The 26,418-nt window shown below is 31.9% G+C and overlaps 4 protein-coding genes across 4 annotated transcripts; 2 read left to right on the plus strand and 2 right to left on the minus strand.

Annotated features, from left to right (window-relative positions):
* Window positions 1-6,207: 6,207 nt before the first annotated feature.
* Window positions 6,208-8,043, plus strand: LOC133674854 (transcription factor MYB36). The gene is made up of 3 exons (XM_062096131.1): window positions 6,208-6,497; window positions 6,690-6,819; window positions 7,053-8,043. Exons 1-3 carry the CDS (start codon window positions 6,362-6,364, stop codon window positions 7,885-7,887), a joined length of 1,101 nt encoding a protein of 366 aa, XP_061952115.1. The 5' UTR covers window positions 6,208-6,361; the 3' UTR covers window positions 7,888-8,043.
* A 4,022-nt stretch (window positions 8,044-12,065) lies between these two features.
* LOC133673903 (flavonoid 3-O-glucosyltransferase-like) lies at window positions 12,066-15,632 on the minus strand. The gene is made up of 2 exons (XM_062094834.1): window positions 15,128-15,632; window positions 12,066-13,071 (listed from the first exon to the last, which is right to left on the minus strand). The coding sequence occupies exons 1-2, from the start codon at window positions 15,630-15,632 to the stop codon at window positions 12,215-12,217; spliced, it is 1,362 nt and encodes a 453-aa protein (XP_061950818.1). The 3' UTR covers window positions 12,066-12,214.
* A 5,999-nt stretch (window positions 15,633-21,631) lies between these two features.
* LOC133674292 (pathogenesis-related protein PR-1-like) lies at window positions 21,632-22,452 on the plus strand. The gene has a single exon (XM_062095339.1). It carries the CDS (start codon window positions 21,690-21,692, stop codon window positions 22,194-22,196), a length of 507 nt encoding a protein of 168 aa, XP_061951323.1. The 5' UTR covers window positions 21,632-21,689; the 3' UTR covers window positions 22,197-22,452.
* Window positions 22,453-25,187: 2,735 nt separating this feature from the next.
* LOC133674046 (pathogenesis-related protein PR-1-like) lies at window positions 25,188-26,078 on the minus strand. Its single transcript, XM_062095005.1, has one exon. It carries the CDS (start codon window positions 26,015-26,017, stop codon window positions 25,430-25,432), a length of 588 nt encoding a protein of 195 aa, XP_061950989.1. The 5' UTR covers window positions 26,018-26,078; the 3' UTR covers window positions 25,188-25,429.
* Window positions 26,079-26,418: the final 340 nt, after the last annotated feature.

Raw genomic sequence — 26,418 nt, forward strand, 5'->3', positions numbered from 1 at the left:
ACCGTTTTCTACAGTAAAGGACGCCGAACGTTGCAGCAGTAATGGTTGTTCGTTGGCTTCAGTAATGGGTGCCTTAATGGTGGTCGACCCTCAGCCTGCCGCCCGTTATCAACCCGTCGAGCCTTATATAAACCGAGCAGCACCGAAGAGCAAAAGGTTGGAGAGAGTGATAAAAAAAAACAGAGGAGATATAGAAGAAAGAAACCCGAAACACAAAGAGACCAACTGCATTTTTTGAGTACTTTTGGAACCCCATACTGAAAACAAGCTTCCCTTCACCAACACCGGCCTAAAGCTACGAAAACAAAAACGAACCGAGAGAGAGTTGGGAGAATTTAAAAAAACAGAGCACGGGGACAATTTTTCAGACAAAGGCAGAGGAAGCAGAGGGCAGAAAGGTAGAGGTTGGAGGAGGGATTCTAGCTTATTATTGACGAAACGCCGCCATTGATCGCCGCCTGATACGCTAACACTCCGGCGAAGCAAACTGCAACAAGGTAAGCTTCCTCTGTTTTCATTCGTTTTTTTTTGTTTTGTAAGTTCAGTGCATTAGGCACTGTGCCAAGGTAATTAATTACCTTGGCACAACGCCATGCACGCATGAAACTAGTTCATGCGTGCTGTGGCCCAGCTGGGTCACTGGCTTGGGCTAGTGACTGGGCTGGGCCGGCTGGGCTTAGTCCAGCCCCTATAGGCTGAGCTGGGCCCAGCCCCAAAAATAATAAAAAAATTAAAAAAGGAGAAAAATAAAAAATAAAAAAATAATGTTTAAACATGAATAAAAATAATATAAATTTACCGGTTTATTCACCAACGCCAGAGTCGGGAGTAAAATATTGGTTTAAGTTTATATTATTCTTATTCATTATATTTTATTTTATTTATCAAGAAAAAAATATATGTGCATGTATGAAAAATAAATTGATTTATTTATTCACTGACGCCAGAGTCAGGAATAAAAAACACTGATTTAATTTTATTTAGTTTGATTTATTTGTTTTTTATTTGTTTTTTTATTTTACATAAAAAAATAAAAAATATGTGGCCACGTAATAGTAATAAAATGAATTTAATTTATTTGCTTATTCACTAGCATTAGGGTCATGAATAAAAAATATATTAATCCAAATTTATTTTTATGGCCACGTAATAGTTACCAACGCCAGAGTTGGAATTATCCGTAGTCAAATATTCACTGACGCCAGAGTCAGGAATATTGTGAATAAATCATCAAAATGTAAACCAATAAAAAATTTAGCATTTGAAGAAAAAAAAACAGCAATGCAGTTTGCCTTAGGCAGAACGCTTAAGGAGTGATAATATCTTTCCTTTTACGTAATCAGTCCCGAACTATAGAATCTCTGTTGATCAGTTAGGGTTCCTAGTGACCATAATACTAGGTGGCGACTCCCCAAACAAAACATTTTTTCCCTAAAAGAACAAGATGCTAGAAATCTGTTCTTTTTCCTTAAATTAGAGAATTATTTTTAGGGCCGCCGCGATGTCGGGTGCGACATCAGCTGCTCCACTGTCTTCAGATAGCACGTGCGACTAACTCTGGTGGTCGAAAGATTTGTTTCGCTGTCTCATTTGATGCGTTTCGGTGTTCTCTTTTTACTTGGGTGATTCATGTATTGTGATTTTATCCGATTTAATTTTCATTTCCTCTCTTCATTTCTCTCCCCTCTACCTCGGTTTCCATGCTACCCATGAAAAAAAATCACAATAGCCTTTTAATTTTTTTTCCTTTCAGAATTAGTCCTTATTCTTTGAATTGCAATAGTTTTATTTGAAAAAAAATCACTTTAAATTGGAAATTTCTTCAATTTTATCCTCATTTAGTTTCTCATCTCTTAAATTTGGTTCATATTCTTTTGATTTTTCTTTTATATTTGATATGGTTTATAAAATTTATTTATTTCTTGAGATTTCATTCTCATTCCTTTTTTTTTTTTTTCATGTCTGGTCCTCATTCATTTGATTGCTTATTTTTTTTCAATATATATATTAGATTAACTAAACTTATTAAACCCAATCAACTTAATGACCCAAGATTCAAATTTCTTTTACTTATTTGGAAATCTCAGCGTTGCCTTAAAGTTTTCTTCTTATATATAGAAAAGATTATCTCGCCTCAAAGCATTACGCTGATCACTAAAATAGGTTCACTCAAGTGATTTTTCATTTTATTTTTTTAAAATTGAATTTTTTTATATTTTTAGCCTTCAATATTTAGTTCATTATAATTGAGCTTTTTATTTTGTTTTGCTATGGGTTCCATGGTTTTCTCACAATTTCATACTCATGTTGTGAGCTTCGCAAGGTAATCATAGTTGGTTCGAGTCAATCTAGTGTGTCGTTGTTTCAATACTTTTTTTAAAAAAAATATATCGTGCAATATGTCACCATTTAAGTATTTAAAAAATATTTCGGCTAGTATGAATCAAATTTTTGACTTTCTAACATCTTTATATTTTTTTTAGGTTGAAAAAAAAATTCAATCCATGGCATAACACATGCCAAATAACTAGTTTATTTTCTATCGGAAGCCAGTTATTGCTACTATTTTCAATCATTCCATAAAGAGATATATATGTATAATTATTCCCTAGCTTCATTTCTTACTCTAACACTTGTGGTTAGGGTATAAAAATCCACAATCTCATGCCTAAGAGTGACAATTTTGATTCATATAGAAACAACACCAAAAAGATAGTGCACGCTAAAAAAAGATATAATTCTATTGAAAAGAGTCTCAACCATAAGAATTTAAATTTAAATTTTTACTACTCAACATTTTCTTTAATCAAAATTGAATATTACAAGTCTCCTAGTTTGCTTATATACAAGTAAAATTATCATAAACAAAGCTAAAAAAAAATAAAATAAAACCTCTAAACTAAATTGAGAAAAAATAGTAAATTAACTAAGAAAATATGTTAAATTCTGAAAATTAACTTATAGGCCTAATTTGGGAGCTTTATGTAACCTCTAATGATTATGAAACTTTAATTAGTTATGAAACAAGGTTTGTAGAATCTCTTAAAAAAAATTTAGCCAGGTCCAATAGTCGGATTTAAAATTATACCTATTATTATAAACCAACATGTTTGACAAAATCTCATGCATCATTCTTCTCATTTGGGAAGAACTCATCCTTGAGTTTTGACCGTTTATCAAACATGGAAACAAATACTTCAAACTAAAAACATCAAAATTATTCAAATCACGATGAATTACATGTTGTTAATGATTATTAAACTTATAAGATTGAAATCTGTCTATATATGGCCCTTAGATAAAGAGCTATTTAAATATCTTTCCCTAGCCATGTCTTATGATCCTATAGATTGAAGAATACCATCATTAAAAACTATGTTAGTGTTTTTGTACTTTATTAACCTCTAACATGGTGGTACTATACAGTAGCTAAGTTAGATAAAGTAGGTTAAGAATTAGTCCCCTTAACACTCTTAATATTAGCATAACAATTATTAGCCATCATTGGCTTGTTTTGTTACTGTCTTTTTCTCACATTACTCTCATTCTCCAAACTCTTTTCCTTTTATAAAATGGGATAAAAATAATAATTTTTTGCATTTATTTGGTTCATTTTCAAAACTACCCTTTCTTCTAGATACAAACACAACATGCTTCCCTTTTATGTTGAGGGTGTGCAAGGTTTATAAAATATCATGTACCACATTTATGTTTAATTTTCAAGATCTATCTAACAATAGATAACACATATCTATAGATATAATATCACAAAAGACACTATCATAATATTTTTTACTTATAGAAAATAAAACAGAACTAATGTTTATACATGATTACCTTGCTATATCGATTCAACTAGTTTGGTTTGTAGTGCTTAGGGTGGATGTTCATCTTAAGTTGGAAGAATTTTAATACCTCTACTAATATTATGTTATCGGAGCTCACACTGTCTATGATTAGGTTGCACACCTTGTCTTTGATGGTGAATATTGAATGAAACATGCTAGTGCATAGGCAATCCTCATTCAATTCATTATTGAGAGTTAGTAGACTTTTACAAACCACTAAAATTACATTGCCATCTTTATACAAAACCTCTCCAACTATCTGAATTCATCTTGAACAAGTTCCTTTCTAGGTTTTTCTATCATAACATTCTTTCTTGGATGACTCTTTAGTTTACAACATTTAGTAAAGTTATGCCCTTGCTTACTACACTTATAAAACCAGAATCTAAACCCAGAACTAGAGCTAGAACCCTGATTTGTCGTTTGTTTAACTGTTGATTCAAGTTGAGTAGACGATTTCTATTCATTTGTATGCTCCCTTTGTTATTCTAGTTAGACCGAAAGCTATCTTTGTTAGTTATCCAAGGAATTTTCTGTTTCTCCATAATCAAAGCCCTTTAATGGCACATCCTGAATGGACAACTGTAATATACTTAGGTACCTAACAACCACCTGCTCTTCTATTTTTGACATATCATTCCTAGCCACTAGTTGATGGAAATCATTAATGTATTCATCAACAATCCTCTCACTCTGTCTTAATATATGGATTCATTAGTAACAAGCCTAAGTGTTTGCAAAAATAGAAAGTGCTCCTTCATCCTTTTCCAATCACTAATTTTCTGTTTGTCTTGTCCTTCTCAAGACTTCTTCAATTCCTCCCACTTAGCAGAAGCTTGACCTTTTAATTTGATGGAAATTAACTAGCTTTGTCCTTATCCACTTTATTACTTAATTGCACTTAAAAATACTCTCCACTTCATTTAACCAATTGATAAACTCCTCTATCCATAAGATTTCTATGAACTCAAAAGGTTTTATCCAAAATCTTAAATCTCCATAATACTTATTTAGATTAAGAGGTTGTTTCCTCTACTATTGCCTTTAAAATAGGTTTTCAAAGCTTCCTATGGATCCATGATCACTTTTCTTACAATCTTTTAAGCTCCTCACCGTCACCAACTAACAAGTTAATTCTACAATCTATCTTAGCATATATTCTATCATTATTTCTTGAACATATTTTTTTCTAATGGGAATCTCATCATCCTTTACTATATGAGCATGTTCTATTCTGCAATCTCTTTCAGTCATGGTTACTCAGTAACATACAAAAACAAACCACCATTAACCATTGAGTTTCAATGCCAAATAATGTAGACAAAAACAATATAAAAAAGACAATAAGCATGAAATAGAAAACTATGCTGAAAAGGGTTTCAACCATAAACACCATAATTTAAATTTTTATTACTCAATATTCTTTCTAATAAAAAATTGAGTATTACAGTTGTTAAAAGCTACTTATATACTAGTAAACCGTCCTAAATAAAACAGAAAAAATAACGAAAGATTTCTAAACTAAATAGAAAAAAATATCCTAAATTAGCTTGGAAAATATAACAAATCCTAAATAGTAACTTTCATGTCTAACTTAGGGGTCTTAATTACCTTCATGGCTACAAAACTTTAACCACATGTGAAATAGGGTTTTTAAAATCCTACAAAATTTTAGCCCGATTATACTCATTATCATAAGACTAGACTGTGCATTTAAGCAAAATCTCCAGCATCAAGTTTGATTCTAATCCTAGCCAAAGGCGAAATGGTGATTAGCAGTATCCTTCTTTAGTTTGGCCAAAAAGCTACTCAGAATTATGATAGAATTCTTTCTGTGTGTGTGTGTGTGTGTGTAGCAGAACGTTATTTGTCCCAACTCATGCTCTTATTATACCAGTTGATTGCAGTTCTCCATGAAGGTAATGTCATCCCATGAAACTTCTAAGATAAACATGTTTAAGTCAATCGCGACACTCGAAACAGGTTCAATTCATTAAATGTTGGCCTGTAATATAATTTAGTACACAGAATTCTACTGCCTTATTAGCAAGAACATTAATATTTTAAGGTGGATAATAATGGAACCTTTCGAGGATATTTCTTATGATACTTACCTGTAGCACAATGTGTTCAAATAATAAACTAATCAACCTGGAAAAAAAGCAGTGTAATATAAAATTATAAAGTAGAAGAAATTTGTGTTGTATTTTGTCTAGTTGCATGTATAATTAAATATGGATGAGCGAACTAATCCAAAAAGGAAGAGAGAGTTAGAGACCTAGCAAGCAGAAAAATAAACCCTAAAGAAAAACGAAATGGGGGTTGAATTTGTAAGAGGGGGAGGGGGGAGGGTGAGTTGTAAGACTTTTTGTCGTAATAAGCATAACATCACCCACTATTCCTACCTATAAATCTAGGTTCATCCTTCCCCAATCCTTCCCAACAATCTTAGACAGCTTTCAAAGAGTTTCTTGCTTAGAGAAAGAGAATAAGAAGAAAGCGTAGCTAGAGAGATGGGTCGAGCTCCTTGTTGTGATAAAAACAATGTGAAGAAGGGACCATGGTCACCGGAAGAGGATGCTAAGCTTAAGGCTTATATTGACCAGTTTGGTACTGGAGGAAACTGGATTGCACTTCCTCAAAAAGTTGGTATATATCTATCTCTCTCTCTCTCTCTCTCTCTCTCTATATATATATATATATATATGTATGTATGTATGTATGTATATTTTTTTTCTGAAAGGAAATATGTTCTTTCAAGACTAGCACTCTTTGATTTTTGTTGAAGAGGTGGACTAGAATTATTTGTTTGACCTGTTGATGGAATTGATTTGATTATAGGGCTTAAGAGATGCGGAAAAAGTTGCAGACTGAGATGGTTGAATTACTTGAGGCCTAATATCAAGCATGGTGGATTCTCTGAAGAAGAAGACAATATCATCTGCAGCCTCTACATAAGTATTGGCAGCAGGTACCCTCTCTCTCTCTCTCTCTCAGTTTTTTCCATAGAACTGAACAAGCACTGCTTTGTCCTTTTTTTCTTTGTCAATGATGCTTGTACTTAAGATAGTGAATTCCATCTTGCAGATTCGTATCTTAGTTGTAGGGTTTATTCTTTTGTTTGGATTCCTCTTCGTTTTTTTTTTTATTATTTCTTGGGAGTGACAAATGATATAATTCAAATTCCTTGTGCAATTAAAATAGGTGGTCCATAATTGCTGCACAATTACCGGGAAGAACAGATAACGATATCAAGAACTATTGGAACACAAGACTGAAGAAGAAGCTACTTGGAAGGCGCAAACAATCTAGCAACAATCGGCTATCATCCACGAATCCAGATGCCAATGGCGTAGAAGATAGCTCATCTTCACAGGCCTTAAGCAACTCAGCACTTGAAAGGCTCCAGCTGCATATGCAGCTTCAAAGCCTTCAAAACCCTATCTCTTTCTACAACAATCCTGCACTGTGGCCCAAGTTGCATCCTTTCCAAGAGAAGATTCTCCTTCAATCTTTGAGTGAAATCTCTAACCCTCTTATGCAATATGCCTTCCCTAGTACTCAACAAGGGGATGCGCAAAAGGTTGATATCTATGGGCAGCTAGTGGATCCCGACACACTTCAACAAGGTCATCCAAAATTCAGCAATTCAAACGTAGTCAGCTTGGAGAATTCTTTGAATGTTATAACATCCTCGGACAGTCCTCTTCCCTTCACCAATGGTAAAAATGTAATGGACTTGACTATTGTGCCAAGAGCAGGCATGGCAGACCAATCTGATGCAGCAGTTCAGCCTGTCTCAAATTTCCAATCTGAGCTCGAAAACTTTCTCAACAACAAAACATCAGGTTTTACTGCACAGGGGGATCAGATTTGTGAATATGATTGTTTCAAAGAAATGAATGGTTCTAGGGACAACATGAATTGGTGGTCTAATGACTTTGAGACAAAATCAGCGTCCTCGAATTCTTGGGATTCCACTTCTGTTCTTCAGTCTGAAGGGATGTTTCAAGATTATGAATTAGGTTATAATATGTAATCTCCAAAAAAAAAAAACAGAAGGAAATATTCGGGAGTGGTATGAGCTTATTTCATAAGATGTACTGGAAGAAAGACAGAAGTCTATTGGCTGCAGGTTTTGTAAATTGTGTGAATAATAATATCAATGTCCTGTTCAGAATATTTTCATATCAAAGTTTCTGTTGCTTTATTTCCTGCTGTATATGCTGCTCAGTTTTATATATGTGCTATGAATTAATTTACAGATGAGAAATCCCCACAAGAAAGTAAAAGGGATTTGAACTTTTTCTTGGTTCCTTAAGTCATCTATAAGCAGTTCTCTTAGCTACAACTTAATTATAAATGATATCACTCCATTAATTCTGCTTAAGTTTCTGTAGTTTTCCCCTTCCTCACCCCATTAGGAGGTAAGTTCTTGGGCGTGGGAGTGCAACTACCACTTGTTCTATCTTCTTCCCTCTGGTTTCTGTGTTTTGAAGTCTCTTGGTTTCCAGTTATTGAGCTGCATGTCACAGAAAGTTTTTGTCTATTTAAGAATAAAGGATTTTATTTATGATTTGTCAACATCTATCAAGGGATTAAAGGCAGGGATTTGAGGGATTAAGATAACAGCAAGCTCGACGTCGGCCAGCAAATTATATATTTTACATTAAATGGCCGCACCTGCTTGATTAGTATAATTTAGCGGTTTGGACTTGCTAGGTTTTTTCATGGGCTTTTTGCCCCTGTGTACTTTCTGGATTCTTTAACCCATAATGTAAATTTAACCCTGCTCAGCCTATTCTGTACTTTTAATTAATTAGATTTGATGGAAAACAAAAAATGTTTTCCTTTTCCATTATTTTCATGCCAACTTTAATATGATTGCTTATTAGTTGATAGAAATGGCGGAATATCTCTTTTGGCTAAAATCATTGCGCGAATCAAAGATCAAAATTGTATGATTTAATAATATAATTTGTAGAGTTTAATTAGCTACAAATAAAATGCATATATAATTGAATTTTTATATGTGAGTTTAATAATCAAAGAAATAAAAGAAGTTGCAATAATATTTATCTGAACACCTCTTTTATCATGTAATAGATTATAGAATATTCCTGTAAAATTTCAATCGGATTAAAAGTTATGTTTTTTTTTTTTTGTTAGAAACCTCGTTTGACTTGTATGAACCTCCTTTTTAGTCTTGGATATTCTATACACATTCCACGTCATTCACACTTCCAATCATCAAACATGAGGTATTTATGTCCATGCCCTTAAGTACATGAATTACCACATTCAAATTACATACACAAACATTGAATCTACCAAAGAGAAACATGTACTAGACACTTAGAAAATATCAAATTATTTATTAATTTCAACACTTTCCTTTTACTTACAAACATTGAATCTACCAAAGAGAAACTCTTATTTATCTGAAATATCCATCTGACCATAACCCTGTAGAAGATTTGATAACTCCTTTACATTGTTCTTTTTAATGGCTTTGATCTCTTCATCCATGGCTTATCTTCATAACATGTATTTTATAGCTTCATCAAAGTTCAACAACTCACCATCTTAAATATCAAAACATATTAACAATTTTAGTTTCTTCATACACATCATAAATACCTTTATTTTTTATGGTCTTTCACTTGAATTTTCTTGATAGAAAGATGATGCTTCATGAACAAGAGTAGGTGAAGGGAGTGGGTTTGTGTCTTGCATAGGTGTCATGTTCTCCTGCACTTTATAAATAAATCATAGCTTTCTTCCACTAGCACTTTCTATTTTCAAGATGATTCTTTGTTAAATTCAACATATTGACTTACAACAATCAACAATCATGTTATTGCTTGGATTGTACAACTTATAGCCTTTAAAATTTAGATCATAGCCAATAAAAGCATACTTCATACTTTAATAATCTAGTTTTGACCTTTCTTGCTTGGGTATATGAACATATGAAATGCTTCAAAAAATTCATAAATGATTGACACTAGGCTTTTTTGCACTTAAAGCTTTTTGAAGAGTTTGATCTTTGATATTCTTTGATAGATAATAGTTGGACAAATAAACTATATACTAAATATCATTTAGTCTTTAACACACACCTAGCCATATTCATAATTTTTTCTCTCTGCTATACTATTTTACTTTGGAGACCTAGGGACTTTTAGAGGATGACAAATTTCATGTTATTTATAAAAATTATTTAATTTTTTTTTATTTAAAATTGACTCCTTTATCATATCTCAAAGATTTGATTACATCGTCACTCTTCTTTCTACAAGCACTTTAAACTCTTAAATAAAACAAATATTTTTTTTATTTTTTCTTTAAGAAATAGACCCAAGATTTTATAGTATAATCATCAATTAAAAGGAAAAAATATATAAATTTATTGTTACCAAATGACGATGGATTATTTAGAGCGTGTTTGGCAGTGTGGTTGCGGGTGCTTTTCAAATAACTTTTCGTGCCAAAATACATGTCAACGATGTTTTTTTATTTTTTAAAAATAATTTTTGACATCAGCACATCAAAACGATCCAAAACGTATAAACCATATTAAATTTTAGCAAAAAAAAAAATTTCAAATGTTTTGGGAACGCGGCCACAGCCGCGTTCCCAAACGGTGCCTTAGTCTACACATATTGATATGAACAAGTTGAAGTGACATTGCTGCTATTGACATGACTGCTTGCATGCTTACCTAGGAGACAAGCCTCATATAATTTCTTAAGATGATTGATGTGAATCTTAAGATGATTGATGTGAAGCATATCTTTCACCAGCTTTTTTTCTCCCAAAGATATGAGAGCTCTAAAATTCAAGTGACCGAACATAATGTGTAATTTCAAGCGATTGGCATCAATCTACTTGAAATTAAACATTAATGTATCTTTGACATAAGCATCTTAGTAGTCAAATTAGACTTATCATACCTTTTCTTTCATTTGTTATATGATAATGGCTTTAATTTTTTTTCTTTTTTTTTTGTTTAACGTGGGTGTCCGGGTCAGCTTGTGCGCATCTCGACTAATCCCACGGGCCCTGAAGTTAACGACCATATAAGCCTCCAGTGTTCATTATATGAGCAACTATACAGGGCTCAAACCTGAAATTACAGAGAAAGCAAACCTCTTGATCCCAAACTCTTACCACTGGACCACCACATAGATAATTAATCTCTTTTTATGTAAACCTCTTTCTCTTAATCTCTCATTACCTCAAGTTGATTAGTGGCTTTTTTCACCATCATTGTAATTGTAATTATCATGATTATCTCTTTCTTTTCCTTATGGATCACAACCACGTCTTTTTTCTCATCTTTGTTATCTCTTTTCTTCAACATCATCTTTCAAGAAAGCCTTGGTTTTGAAGACTTTCTGTAATGATTCCTTTTTTCTTCTTTAGAATTTATCATCTTAGACTTGTATCTTATATATTAATTATTGAATTATCCCTGAGTCTAGATCTTGACACACAATAACATAAACTACACAAACTACATGATCAAATTTTAAAATAAAAAAGTGAAGAATCTTTTCAGTAATACAAATATCTTCTATCTTTTCTATATAACTCTTTATTTGCTTCACAAGAGCCAATACCCTCGAATAATAATACAAAATTGACTCGAAGTTTTTCATTCTCAATGCTTCAAATTCACATTTAAGAACTTGGAGTCGCATTCTCTTTACTTTATCAGCCCATTGGAAACTTGGCCCTGCAAGAAAATTATTTTTCCAGCCCCTCAATAATATTTATAGGTTAGTCTAAATAATAAAATAACTGAAATCTTATCCCTTTAATTTTATTTTCTAGCACTGCCCGTGTTTAGACATGTATTTAAAGTCCAATGAAGTTGCAGATGAGTCCAAAAAAAATAAAATAAGAGGCTTTAGACATGTATTTAGAGTCCAATGAAGCTGCAGATGAGTCCGAAAAAAATAAGAGGCTTTAAGCCGAGATTGTGAGCTCATAAACTGGATGTAATTTGTTATGCTTGATGGCACTAGTTTCCACTTTCCAGCCACCATCTTAATGACTGCTTCTGTTAATCAATAAATTTCGATTTTTATAAAAAAAAAATTGGAACAGGAAATAATAAAAGGAGCTGATTGAGTACATTAGGTACGTGTCAGGATAGAAACTTTGCAGCGATCGTCAATCGACCATGTAATAAGCTAAAAATTGCTGCCAGATTTTGGTTTTGATTACAAAGCGAGGGCTTCCATAGGATAAAATTCAAAATCCAAATTACTAGTAAATCGTAAAGTCGAAAAACAAATGATTTTATACTCCATGATATTACCCTCGGAAAAACAATTTCTTGGAATTTTCATCTCACATTACTTGGTGACAACCTCTAGCAGTGCTTCGAAGTTTTTCGAAGAGCTGCCGTTTGACACTGCATCCAAAGCAAGATCTTGGAGGTGTTCAACGTTCTTCCGCATTTGTTCTCCTTCTTCGGTTGACAAAATAAGTTTTATAGCTTTGGTTACTCCATCTTTTGTTATCGTCCCTCCTTCAATCCCAACACCAATTTTCCATATAGCCTCTACAGTCCTTGTGTTCAAGGCTTGATCCCCGAAGAAAGGCCTACAAATCATGGGCACGCATCCAACAATACTCTCTGAAATCGAATTCCATCCAGCATGTGTAAGAAACACCCCAGTTGCATTGTGTTGCAAGACTTTTAACTGTGGAGTCCATGAGACTACTTTTCCCTTCTCCTTAGTCCTTTCTAAGAACCCTTCAGGCAATTTTACCTCAGGATTGTCTCTAAATGACCAAAGAAATGGCGAATCGCATTCCTCTAGTGCTTCTGCTAACTCTGCTAACTCATGAGGTGGTGGCATTATCATACTTCCAAAACAAACGTACAAGACTGAGCCTCGTTTCTGCTTGTCCAGCCACTCTAGGCAACATTGTGGATCGGACATAACAGGATCTGGAGATGTCAACACTAAGGGACCAACTTCAAGAAAATTATGAAGTCTTGACTGGAGCTGATTCACCACATCAGGGTCTAATTTCTCCCACGAGCTTAATACACCAGCAGCTGCTCGTGGTAACATTTTTCCCATTTTATACAATATTGCTGGGATTCCTGGTTTTGCGTCTTCATAGAGCAGTTCTTTAGGTATATCAGCAGCTCGTATTTCAGAAAAACCTGGAAGAAAGTCCATGGTTCTATCTTCCGGTACTCCTTCAAAAATGAAACATGAAATTAAATAGTTAACAGATTAACAAGAAGGACGTAGAAAGTAAGCTAAGCAGAGAATGAAAGAAAAACATTTCATTTAAACTTACAATTCTATGGTTTAGGCCATTTTCACTCAAGTATTTGAGCTAAATTGGATCATAAAAATTAATAAGGAAATAAAAGGGTCACATTGTTCACTGCAGAGAGTTTGCATCTTTGAAACGCTCTTGAACTCACTTGTCAGCCATGGAAAAAGTAATCCTTCATGCTTAACTTTACTGTCTCATATCAAATGCTACAGAGGAGTATCCCCTTGATCTAAAATCATTACCATTATTTGCGTTTCAGGCCTTTAAGACGGCTACATGTTCTGTTCAAATATCCTTCACTTAAGAGGCTAAGGCCATGCCTAGTTTTAGCAAGGCCCAGGTCTAGGTTCTAATTTCTTACCCTAAATTTAGTGTTTTCATTAATAAATCGACTTTCTTTACAATTTATTTGGAATAATTCTCTACTTAAATTAAATTTAATTATAGTGTTTGACTTAAATTTGATTGATAAATAAATTGAATTCATTTTCGGATAAGATAAAATCCAATTCATTTTATTTCTAATATTACTCTTATTATATTCATCTTTTTTAAAAAAGGTTTTTTTTAAATAGAACATTTTAGAAAATTTAGTTTAATATTAATTTTTTTAAATTGTAAATTAGAAGGGTTGATCTCTTATTTATTTTTATAGTAATTTTAGAGATTGAATTCTATTTAGAATTCAATTCTTAACAATTAAAAAGATTTCAAATATAAGATTTCATTAAAATCTTTTAATTAAATTTATTTCAGAAAATTTCAACCATGTTAGTTTCTATGCACATTAATATACGCTGTGAGTTATTACAATACCCATTTTCAACAAAATTACAATAACAAGAAATGTCAACTTAGCTCATCCATGGCCTATTTCTTTTTTTTTCCTTTTTCTATAATTAAGGAAAATTGCAAATAATTTCATTTTTTATAGGTAAATAACCAATAATCTCTATGAAATTTTTCTAGACCAATACATTTAGTTTTAAAGTTTTTATTCCAAATAAATGAATATTTTTTTTCCTATAATATCCTAACAATGCATTTGAAAGCTTGTTATTTATTATTTTTTTAAGAGACCTTTATACCCCCACAAGTTCTCTTATGTAATTTGTTTTCACTTATATGTATTTTGGTTGGGTTTTTACTTCATATATTTTTACAAAAATATATATGAAAGAGTTATTATCATATGGTTTTATTCTTAATAGATAAAATTCTTGAAAAAGGTTTAGAGCACCTCATTAAGCTAATAAACATTAAGATTTCATAATTAAAATTTTGATTTTCATATATGAAGAATAATATTTTCTACTTTAATAATCATAATTTTATTTGAATTTAATCATGATTTACTATAATGGTAACATAAGAAAAGGTATATTACAATTATAAATTCTTTTACAAGAGAGAAAACTAAGAAGTTAAAAAAAAATTGAAAAGTATTTTTACAAAAACTAAACGTGAAGAAAATAAATTCAAACCATTTAAATGATACTTTCTTAGAATATATGAAGAGGGCAATACAGACAGCACAATTAAACATGATTTATTTTTTTTGAAAAATAAATTTATTGATCTTAAAAGATTATAACAGAATTTATTGATAATTTGTTATTAATACCATCCTTAATGTAAAATTGACTCGAAAAACAACTATAATTTATTCTGAAAATAATGTTATTTCTGTCTCAAAATTAGTGGAGAAGAGAACTTCAAGATATCTTATTGGATCAGTGTCACCAAATTTTGCGTACAAACTTTTTCTTTATGCGGATCCGAACCCTAATATGGGGCCGGATTCTTTTCCTGAAAATCAAAATTGTGCCTTTTATTTCTTTTTACTTTGATCGAGATGTGATATCCATGTGGATGGCAATTGAATGCATAACGACTATATGAATGAATATAAACCTTAAACAAGGCTTGAAATCACGCAAATTCGAACATATACTTTATGATCATACCATCAAAAACCTTACCATCGCCTCCCATTTTCTGGCGGACTAGATCGGTTTCAAGATGCAAAAGGAGGGGACGAGGTCCAGCAGTCCAAAGTGGCACCCATGGTACGTGTAATTCGCGTGCAATATCCGCCCCAAACCAAAAGAATGCATCACTGATGATGCAAGTAATTTCCCTCCCAATAACCTGCACGGCCACCTCCATGGCTTGCTTAAAATTCCCGGGGACCGCCTTCAAAAAGTACTCAACCGGCTCATGGGGATTTGCAAATGAAATCATGTAATCCTCAGGTAAACCATCGTTTACATTGTAGGGTTTTATGCTTTCCATCCTCCCTTGATTTGAGAAAATTTTGTTATTGGATTCTTTTGTGCTAAAGAATGAAAACTTCGCTTGCGGAGCCATCGTGGATAGCCTCCTAATGAGGGAAAAGAGTGGAGCAGCATGGGTGGCAAACGGGAATGCTAGCACAGCAATGTGTTTCAAGTCGTTTTTTGCTTCTGACATGGTGATTTAGCTTGTTGTTCTAATGGATACTATTTAATTAGGTTTATGCCCTGTGTTTTCATGCACAATGTGCTTCAGATATTGGTGAACATTTGATGGAGTAGTTGTTACAGAGGAGAAATTAATGAAGATCTGGAGCTAGGTTGATGGCGGATTGAAAGGGGAAGGTTGATTGTGTGTATGTGACTATCTTTAGGGGGGAGGTGTTAACGTGCGCACCTAAGAGTTTGCAACAAGTGAAAGGTGGATATGGACGAGGACAGAAATAGTTTGGTAAATGGCCTCGCCTTCATTTTTCTGCTCAACAAAGTTTAACCACCTTTTTACCCAAAATAAAATTATTTTTTAAAAAATAATTTAACCATGAAGAGGTGCGTTTTATCTTATGAACTAAAATAGGATGCTTTATAATTTATATCATGTAAGATCCAACATATAAATACATTATTTACAGTTATCTATTTTTTACTATGTTTGAATCTTGCCATGTTATCTAAGTATATTTTTTTTTATGCTGTGTTGTGCTTAATTATATGATGTTATGGGACAATTGAATTTATAACTAATATATTATTTAAATCAAAATTGTATTTTATCTTTTTTTTCATGTTTATATTTCTTTTAATGTTATAAATATTGATAATTATACCATAAATATCATACAATTTTTCAATCTTATAGAACTACTTTATTTATACATTGACTAAATTATAAAACCTTGAAAAAATAAATATCCTTTTAAATGAAAAACTTTCAAAATGTTCATCTTAAATCATATGATTTTTTTTAATGCCCCTACAAGTTAGGACTGTGTTATTGTTAAAAAATTATCTCAACCTAAAAGTTTAAATTTTTAAATGAGATTCCAAGATATAATTTATATTATTCTCTAACATATCTCATTTTTATCAAATAAATAAGGATATTGAAATTTAAACTCATGACCACTTGGTTATCAGGATTCTGATACCATATTAAAGAATCAATTCAACTCAAAAATTTAATCTTTTAAGTTGAGATTGCTCTTTAAAAATCATAAATAAAAAAATTAATACACAAGTGGCCATAGATTTAATAAAAAATTTATTAAATCCATGATATATGCAAAATATAAAAAATATTTTAATTAAAAACGTTTTGGTGATTTCAAGAAATGTTAAACCATGCAATATATTTTTTTTATTAAAAATACAATCATGATTTTTTTGGAGAAACTTGGCCATACAATTTAAAACATAAATGCATTTTTTGAAAAAAAAGAAATTTTTGTTTTTATATTTTTTGAAAAACAAAAACTAATTTATTTAATACCGAAAAAATATCTTATTTATAAGTTCATAATTTAAAATATTAAATTTAAAAGGATGAAAAAATAAAATGAAAAATACAATACTAATTATAAAATAGTCCTTCAAAAATCTGATAAATAATTAAAATTAACTAGGATGTGTTTGGAAAATTACACTGAAAAAAAATAAGGTTTAAAAAAAATTGCTAGGAAGTGTTTATAGAAATAAAAATAAAAATAAAAAGGCTGGAAATCACAAAAGATCGATTGGTAGTGATTATAGAGGAAGACTGGAGATGAGATTCTCTCTTATAAAAGGCCACCTTCGGAAAAAAGACAAAAAAGAAGAAGAAGAAGAAGGCATTGAGACACGGGGGAGCATCTGGTGATTTGTCAGTTGAATTTCTTGGTGCAGCTTGCAGCCAACGAAGGTATTCTCCAGATCAGTCAAGGAGGATTAATTTACTGTTGCTCTTGACTGCTTTGTTTTTATATTTTCTGCCCGTCGATTTATATGTTTTTGGCCTGGTTTTAATTAATGCCTGTCTTTTGGAATGAATTCCTTCAAGTCTTTGTCCGATCCTTGTCTGAATACGTAGGAAACATGATATACTTGCAAGATTTCGATCGACCATCGGTCTTTGTTGGGTCTTAGCATCATAAGACAGCCATGCTTCGTGTTGTTAATCCATATTTGCCATGACTGCTCCTTTTTCCATTTCTCTTTATCTTTGTGTTCCCAGCTAAAGAATTTGGTTTGATCTTCAGTCTCAAATTTTGTTTTTTGTTTTTTTTTAATTCATGGGTCAAAGACACAAGTCTTGTGTTTGTTGTTTAAAAAGGAAGTTTGGGCTGGCTTTAAAGTGCTTAGATTTATTTAGCACGGTCCGTGAGCTTGGATTTTCTTTGATGAATGTTAGCTATAGCTTCATTAATTTGGGCTAAATTCTTTGGGTTGTATCCATGGGTTTAGTGGGTTTGGGTTAAGTATATAAATGTTCAAGAAAAATAATAAAAAAAGATAAAAATACATATAATAAAAACATCAAATTTATGTTAGTAGCATCGCGGCCAAGTCATTCTTGAAAGCTATTTTTGCATATTTTTATCCTTGTAATTTTGATTTTTTTTTTTTGCAAAGACTATTTTTGCTTTCTCACATTTTTTTTACATCTGATAAAAATACTTTTAACAGAAAAATCTAAAATAAAAATTTATAACATCAGCATATTAAAATGATTTGAAAATATCAAAAAAATATTAATTAAAAGGAACTCGATTTTTATGAATAACCAAATCAACGAGTTTTTTATTTTTGGGGACCAACATTAAATTTTTCATAAAATGATTTGAAATTAAGTAAAAAATTTTAGTTAAAAATAATAAATAAAAGCAATCAAAAAGACAAATTTAAAAAAAAACACATGGTAATTGTAAATTTTGTAAGAAATGATGCTGTAATGTTGACATCGTTTTTTCCTTAAGTATAATTAATAATTTACCTGAATCTCTGGAATCAGTATATATTTTAGAATCGCTAGTTCCTTTTAATTACTATGTGACCACTCATAATTTTTCATGATATATATTTCTCCTCACCGATCATAAGGAGTCCTGGCCGACATCCACCGAGTAACAGTTTCACTAACCATTTATATGTCTAACTAGTTCGGAATACTTACCTTTAAGAGATTTTCTCCTAAAAGAAAACAATATGAACTACAATAATAGCAAGATCAACTCAAATAATCCATGATCATCATTCTTTGCATAAAAAGAAAACTTCATATTTAGATTTGTACGAATGAAACAGTAGTATGAGAAAACCCCCATCATTCTTTTTGGTGTTTGTATGATGGGGGTTTCCACTGTTAATGCTTAACATAAATAAGAGATATGAAGGGATGAATTTTTTGATGTTGAGAAACGATGTATGAATAATGAAGGGATGACTTCTAGGATTCAAATAAATGGTAGTGTCCTCCTGGGACTGCTTGGGTTAGGGTTTTGTAGGATTTTTATAGAAAAAATAAGGAGGTTTTAAGGTTTGTGAGCTGGTGGAATCTCAGTCCTTCATGTTAAAGAAGGAACTATGACCATTGATTGCATCTAAGGAAAAAAATTTGTCATGTTTTACAGTTATCAAGATGGTTACTTGTATCATCCGGGGAATTTCAACAGTTGGGGTGTGAGTTTGTTATGATTTTTTCATGAATTGGATAGAAATACCATGACTATTATTCTGGCCATCTATCTTGATTGATGCAAAGATGAAGGTATGAAAAAGTCTAGAAATAATTTTTAGATTTTAGAATATTTTTTTAAAAATATTTTTTTACATAAAATAATTTTGTTGGACCTAAAATTAGATTATGATAATTGTCTTTCTCTTTATAATATTTATGGTATAAAATCTTGTAAGAAACTTTAAAAAATAAATTTGTAAAAAAAAAAAAAAGTGTAAAAACATTCCCTGGTTGGGAGAAAAATCCATTAAAAAATTTTGATATTAACAAATCAAGAAATAATTATCTTTATAGATGTTTCAAAAATCAATTATTTTGAAAATCAAGGATTTTCTCTTTGTTTTTTAGAATAATGTTGTTATTCAAGTAAGATGACTGTTGTGTGAAAAATATTTAGAATTTTTCCATGTATGGTCGATGATTGAGTGACCTATATGGGATATGTAATGGAGTGATTTCTTCATAGTATATGATTGAGTAACCAGAGTGTTGACATTTTGCTATTAAAATTGGTACATGAAAGCCATCTCAAGCTAGAAATGAAATCTCAGCAAAGAATCTCACGTGATGCAAAATCATATTTCAAGATGACCTTTGCATTCAAGGCACCCAAGGAAAGCCTAACCAGTACTGAAGTAATGCTTCTCTCTAGAAAGTTACCCTTCTTATATCTGGGGAGCATCCGAATATTTTCTGGGTTTTGAACTAAGAAAAAAAGACAACAAGAATATTAAGTGGTGTAGTAGTAAGAAGTTGGAATAAATAAACTCAAATTATACAGAACTTAGGAACAAAGCTAATTGGTCAATCCAACTACATCCATAGCCTCCCCTCGAACCATCATGTCAAAGTAAAACACCATCTCGGGTCGGGTCCTCCGTCCTCAGGCTTCCGTCAATGAAAATTGGGAGGGAGTGGTCGATCACACACGTACACATCACGTGCTACTTGACGAGGATTAATTGACAGAAGCCTCAGAAAACTCTACCGAGGGGCGATGCATTGTCTTGACCTTATAATTCGACAGCCAAAATAATAATAATAAAACAAAAATTGAAAGGTCAGAGTCTGGTTGGATTTGGTAAGAAAGTCATAGATACTTTTCAACCAATAATACATTTAAACAACACAGAAATAATTAATATATATTCTTTTGAACAACAGCCAAGAGAAAAATTAAATAAAAATGAATCGGAACACTCGAAATCAGTCGAAACCTGTTCGCTGATTTTTCGGCTCCGTTAATTCAAGGGCTTCAATCTCTCCGTTGATTGGGGCAGCATTGAGGATTTGAGCATATAAATATTTCCACGACAACTCTTATCATTGACATTTGTGAAGAACAATGGGCATCTTTGGCCAACAAAAGTGATGACACATAATAACGTTAGCTCATCGAAAGTCTTCCCAATCATGTCATTGTCTTCTTCTTCTTTTTCGGTAGAGCAAAGATGTTAAGAGTATTTCCAGTTTCCCAGCATTAATTATACAATAAAATCTTTCCCAACATTGAAAATTGTGACCAGGTATTTTCATGTTCTAGTACAACCCCTTATTATATTACAATTACATTTACATGTAACGTGTTGTGTTCTTATTGGGCTTCGGCAAAGCTAGATATGTTTAATTAATCAGATCTTGCTTAAATATAAAATTAAGACCCTAAAATATGACAGCTTTCACTTGAACAAGTCTATAATCTGTACATTAGATAGAATCCGGAGTATATACTTGTTTATTTAGCTGGATTAGCTACATTTGATAACCAGTATTATACCTTTTCTATTTATATAATATAAAAAAAAACGAAAAATATCTTCGCGAGAAAGATTAGTTAAATATTATATTTATTTGATATTGTTGTATTTCTAAAGCATAATTACTTACAATCTAAAATAGATGATTAATACTTAATTTTCTTCGATAATACCGAATCGGGCCATGAACATATTGTCTCAGCAGAAGATAAACGATGAGATTTCAATTGATCTAATTAAAGACATGCAAATTTAATATCTTGAACTTTTTGGTAATATAGTGAGGTGTTTTTTAACTGAAAATATATTAAAATAATATTTTTATATTTGATATTTTGAATATATTAAAATCATTAAAAAAATTTAAAAAAAACATGAATTTAATATTTTTTTCAGTTAAAAATATTTAAAAACACTTTAAAAAATAAAATTTAAATAGAACCTCCTCTTTCTTTTCTTTTCTTTTCTTTTCTTTCTCATATCTTTTTCCTTCCACCCTGAACTTGTGTCGTCTTGTCAAAACAAGGGGTGTGGAGGTGCACTTGAAAGAGAAACAGAGGGGGCTCCCCCGAAATTATGAAATTGTAGAAAGAAAACTTATGTCCTCCACAAAAACAAATGTGGCAATCATGATCGAACATGGGTGCCACCCTCAGTTGACTTAAATACCCCTTCTAATGTTTCTACCAAATCCTCATAAATATATAAGTATACAATGACCCCTTCTAAAATTCCCGAATGAAAGGTTAAATTATTTGTTCTGCAAATGCATTCTTGGCATGCTTCCATCGCCATTTTTATCCTTCTCATTTCTAGCTCTCATGCTGTCATCACAAAACGACCAAATCCCTACCTTAGCACGGCAAACCGATTCTTGGCTCCTCAAAATGCTGTCCGGGCCTCATTGAGGATCCGACCATTAGTGTGGGATGCAAAATTGGAACGCTACGCACAATGGTATGCCAACCGGAGGCGCTCTGACTGTGCGTTAAAGCATTCTAATGGACCTTACGGTGAGAACATCTTTTGGGGTAGTGGCAGTGACTGGACTCCGGCTCAGGCGGCCGTGGCGTGGGTCTCAGAGCGTAAATGTTATGATTACAGGTCTAATTCTTGTGCCCAGGGCGAAGAATGTGGACATTATACTCAAGTTGTGTGGAGGAATACAAGAAGAATTGGGTGTGCTAGAGTGACTTGTTTTGGTGGACGAGGTGTTTTCATGACCTGCAACTATGATCCTCCTGGGAATTACATAGGAGAAAAGCCTTATTGAATGTTTCTTGAAGTTTTTGCGTAGTTGTTTTTCCTTTTGTTTTCTTTTTTTCTTTTGTGTGGAAATCCAATCTCATGTGATAACTAAATTATATCATATGTATTTATTGTAAAATAAATTTCAATATAACATTGAAAATAATAAGTAGGAAAAAAAAAGGGGGGTTGAATTAAGCAGTACTACTGCTTTTGCTAGTGGCAATTATATCTTTTTCAATATTAACGTGCGGCTTCTTGCCTTTCGTTGTTCTTCATCATATCCTTTTAGTCTCAGCTTCTCTTCCTTTCACTATAATCTTAATTTTCAATATTTGGATCCCACGCCTTCATCATTTGTACCTTTAATTTGTGTTGAATATATGTATGTGTGAGTGATAATTATTTTATAAATTAATTACAAGTGGAAAATGTGAGGTGATTGTATGTAAGATAAATCCATAATCTTTTCAATTTAGACCTTTAAATTATAATTAGAGTTCTTATTGTGTGTAAATTCTATTTAACAATTATAAATAATGCAACTTTAGATGAAAGAGCGGTAGCCTGTAGTTACTATCATGTAAAGGAATTTAACAGATTAATTAACATCAACCCATCCATTAAATAAGATAACCAACCACCAGGCTATTAAAACATCAACTCACCCATTAAATAAGAGAACCAGTAACAGTTAATATATTTTTTTTTCAATTTTTTTTTGAAAAGATTAATATTTCTAAGATATATTTTTAATAATTTTGATATATTAATGTAAAAAATAAAAAATTTTAAAAAAATATTATTTTGATATAATTTTAATTGAAAATTATTTTTAAAAAACACCATACATCACGTTACTAAACTAAACAAACATAAAAAGTACAAAGCAAAATATATAGTTTCTATGTAGGTAGCATAATTTATGTCACGATGAGTTTTAACCTATGGTATCAACATATTTGTCATTCACAATCGAGTTTTGATTTGATAAATGATATAAGTAATCCAATCATTGGATTGGATCAGTTTTTAATTTTATGAAATGCTAAAATGACAACATTCTAATTTTTTTTTAATATCTCATAGTTGATTGCTTAGGTTTGAAATGAGTTACGCTAACTTGATTAAGTTTATTGAGGTTTTGATCAAGTCAACTAGATCTAAGTAAATCAACTTTTTAATTGGTTTAATTTTAAATTTGATCATGGTTATGTTCTAGGTCATGAGATTCCTATATCAGCCTGTTGGCCGGGTTAGGTTTAACAACTATAGATACTAATAGGGTTATCTCCATTATAAATAAAAGGGATATTGAGTAAAGAAATCACAGCTGTTAGACTTGATTAAATCTCTCGATCACACAATTATGAGTCAATCCCTATGATTAGTGGATTGATCTAGTAGATCAATTATAATGTTAAATTATATATATTGAATATTAAAATTAAATATCTTTATATATGTTGGTCTTGGTTGATTGTAAAAGTTTTTAGTTAATAAAATAACATCAAAGTTTCAAATCCTATTCTAAACATTTTAGTTTTTTATCAATTTTTTTAAAAAAATAAATTAACTTTTGACTTAACTGGTTTTAATAAATTCAATTTAGTTTTACCAAATTAAATAAATTTATTCAATTCAAAACCTTATTCAACTCAACTTTAATGTTTATTCAAATAAAACATTAAATCATCGTATGTATTTCCAAGTACATATAACAATTACAAAGAAATGGCTCACACTTTGTATTTCATTTTTTGAAGCGGACCATTAACTAGAAAAGTTTATTAGGTTGTCATTTGCATTGTGATAATAATGATATAAAAAAAAAGTATAAACTTTATAATGATGGTATAAAACAAAGTGCAAACTTAGTTGGCCATCCTTGCCCTAACCAAGTAACATTCTTGGTTGGGTCTAATTCAACCGAGTCTCACACTAAATTTAGATTATGTTTGGTAGTGTGGTAACGGTTTTTTTTAATAACTTTTTATCCCGAAATGCATGTCAATGATTTTTTTATTATTTTTTAAAAATTATTTTTGATATCAGCACATCAAAACGATCCAAAGCATACAAATCATATTAAATTTTAACAAAAAAAATTAAATTTTTTGAAAACGCGATTTACACTGCGTTCCCAAACGGTTTCTCAATAAAATCGAGACCTAGCCGAGTTTTTTTTTTATCTCTCTTCCTTATCTCTTATCTCTTGTTATTTATTACAAGTTATAATTCTACATAAAAAAAAATTTGCCACCTTGGGCAGCTAGAATATTTTTCCTATATAATTTTTAGATTTTTTTTACATTTATCCAGCTATATATCACGTGTTTTAGCGGGAAAAAAAAAAGATTTTATTATCTCGAGAAAGAGAAAAATATCCAACTCTTTATGTACTCATTATTTTTAGATGTGATATCTATCTAAATCCTAATTTGACTTCAACATCAGAAGGTTTTCTAGGTAATGCCCTCATTTGTCTTGTTTTTGCCCGTTAGCAAAGCCTCCATACAATTAATGAAGTTTTCTCAAGCATCATCATGTTGCGACAGGAATACTTTCAATGATTGCCCAAAATTAGATGAACCTTCTGGGCATAACCCAAATTTTACCTTGTTACTGAATATAACGACGTGCGACCAATGCACTTTTTTTTTAACGAGAAGAGTGTTTGGTGGAACTTCATGACCAATCTCTTGGACTGATTATGATTATGTATTTTTTTTTAATTTTTTTTATTAATATGCATTTATTTATATATTTCTTATACCCCTGATTGAGATTGCCTCCCTAAAAGCCAAGAAGGCAGTAATTGCAGAGGCTTAACAACCCTAATGGTGAATAAATCAATATTAATTTATGCATTTATCCTCATCAAATAACTTCATAAACCTTGTACCAGACTTTCTGCAAAGACGCTTCTCATATTCTCCAATAATTAGAGCATGAGTGGAAGTCGCAGACTTCTCTCCTTCAAAAGTAAAAGAGTACCATTGAGCTAAATACCAAGTTGTGCAAGAGGAACAGTAATTTAGGAATAGTATTTAAATTGATCCTATATTACTACATATGAGATTTTATTTTAAATTCAGGTAAATACTACAATAATTCACCCGTACATACATACAAGTATGGTAATCATATTGAGCACGAAAATACCTAGGAAGCAATCCTGTACTGATCATGCATATCATCATCCAATCCTGATAATTTCAGGCTCCGAGCACCCTACTAGATTTATTATGGTACGCGTTAATATGGCCTTTCACCAACATAATTACCAGGAGGATCATAGTTACAAGTCATGAACACATCCCCATCATCACAGACAACACGAGCACACCCAATTCTCCTCGTAGTCTTCCACACAATCTGTGTATAGTGTCCGCACATTTGACCCTCCTGACATGTGTTTTGTGCATAATTATAGTACTTCTCTTCACCAGCCCAGGTACCCACTGCATCGGTTGGTGTCCATGTGGAGCCACTCCCCCAATAAATATTTTCTCCTAGCTTGAAATCATATTCTGGAAATGAATGTTGCAGTTTGCAGTCTGCTTTTCTTAGGCCAGCCCACCATCCTGCATATTTTTCAAGCTGAAAGTCCCACATCAAGGGTAGCTCCCATTTGGCTGCCCTTACTAAATTATGCGCAAACAAGAATTGTAGTGACTCTCCTAAACAACCCCAACAGAGTTGCTTGGAGACCTTGTAAATGGTCTCATTATCAACCTTTTTTAGCGGTGTTTCTGCTAATGAAGATGACTGGGAAGTGACAAAAATGCTGTTGGTAGTGAGGATGGTGAAGTGAATAAAGACGAAGAACAATTGTGCTCTCATTGTTTTTAGAGAGGGGTGATGGTAAGGCTATGAAGCGGTTGGTGGCGCTCACTTTGGTGCTCCCTCATTCTTTTATATCGATCTCAAGAAGACATGGGAGTTGGTGTATGGTGTAATGGAATCAAACGCAGTAATGGAGTGTGGATCACAATGTCCAATCATTGCTTAATAGGAATTTGCTTTTGTGGTGTAAATTGGATGGTGTTGGACAAGCAGTATAGTTCGTGGACGGGTATGGAAGTTGTTGAGAGGGGAGATCCATGATTAAAGGTGGCTCGTGAACTGCTTATGCCTTATGTTATGCCCGTGAGCTCTCTTGTTTGTATTATGCAATGAAAATTCTAGAACACAAAACGTGGCAACACAAATTGTTTGTTTGTGAGAATGAATATATATATATA

Source organism: Populus nigra, chromosome 15, assembly GCF_951802175.1.
Source record: "Populus nigra chromosome 15, ddPopNigr1.1, whole genome shotgun sequence".
In the NCBI taxonomy this organism is placed as follows: Eukaryota; Viridiplantae; Streptophyta; class Magnoliopsida; order Malpighiales; family Salicaceae; genus Populus; species Populus nigra.

Coding starts and splice junctions, on each gene's coding strand:
- LOC133673903 (XM_062094834.1), bottom strand. CDS start 15,632: ATGTCAGAAGCAAAAAACGACTTGAAACACATTGCTGTGCTAGCATTC. Junction 13,072..15,127: donor CGATGGTAAGGTTTTTGATG/GTATGATCATAA, acceptor TTTTTGAAGGAG/TACCGGAAGATAGAACCATG.
- LOC133674292 (XM_062095339.1), top strand. CDS start 21,690: ATGCATTCTTGGCATGCTTCCATCGCCATTTTTATCCTTCTCATTTCT.
- LOC133674046 (XM_062095005.1), bottom strand. CDS start 26,017: ATGAGAGCACAATTGTTCTTCGTCTTTATTCACTTCACCATCCTCACT.
- LOC133674854 (XM_062096131.1), top strand. CDS start 6,362: ATGGGTCGAGCTCCTTGTTGTGATAAAAACAATGTGAAGAAGGGACCA. Junction 6,498..6,689: donor TGCACTTCCTCAAAAAGTTG/GTATATATCTAT, acceptor ATTTGATTATAG/GGCTTAAGAGATGCGGAAAA. Junction 6,820..7,052: donor TACATAAGTATTGGCAGCAG/GTACCCTCTCTC, acceptor CAATTAAAATAG/GTGGTCCATAATTGCTGCAC.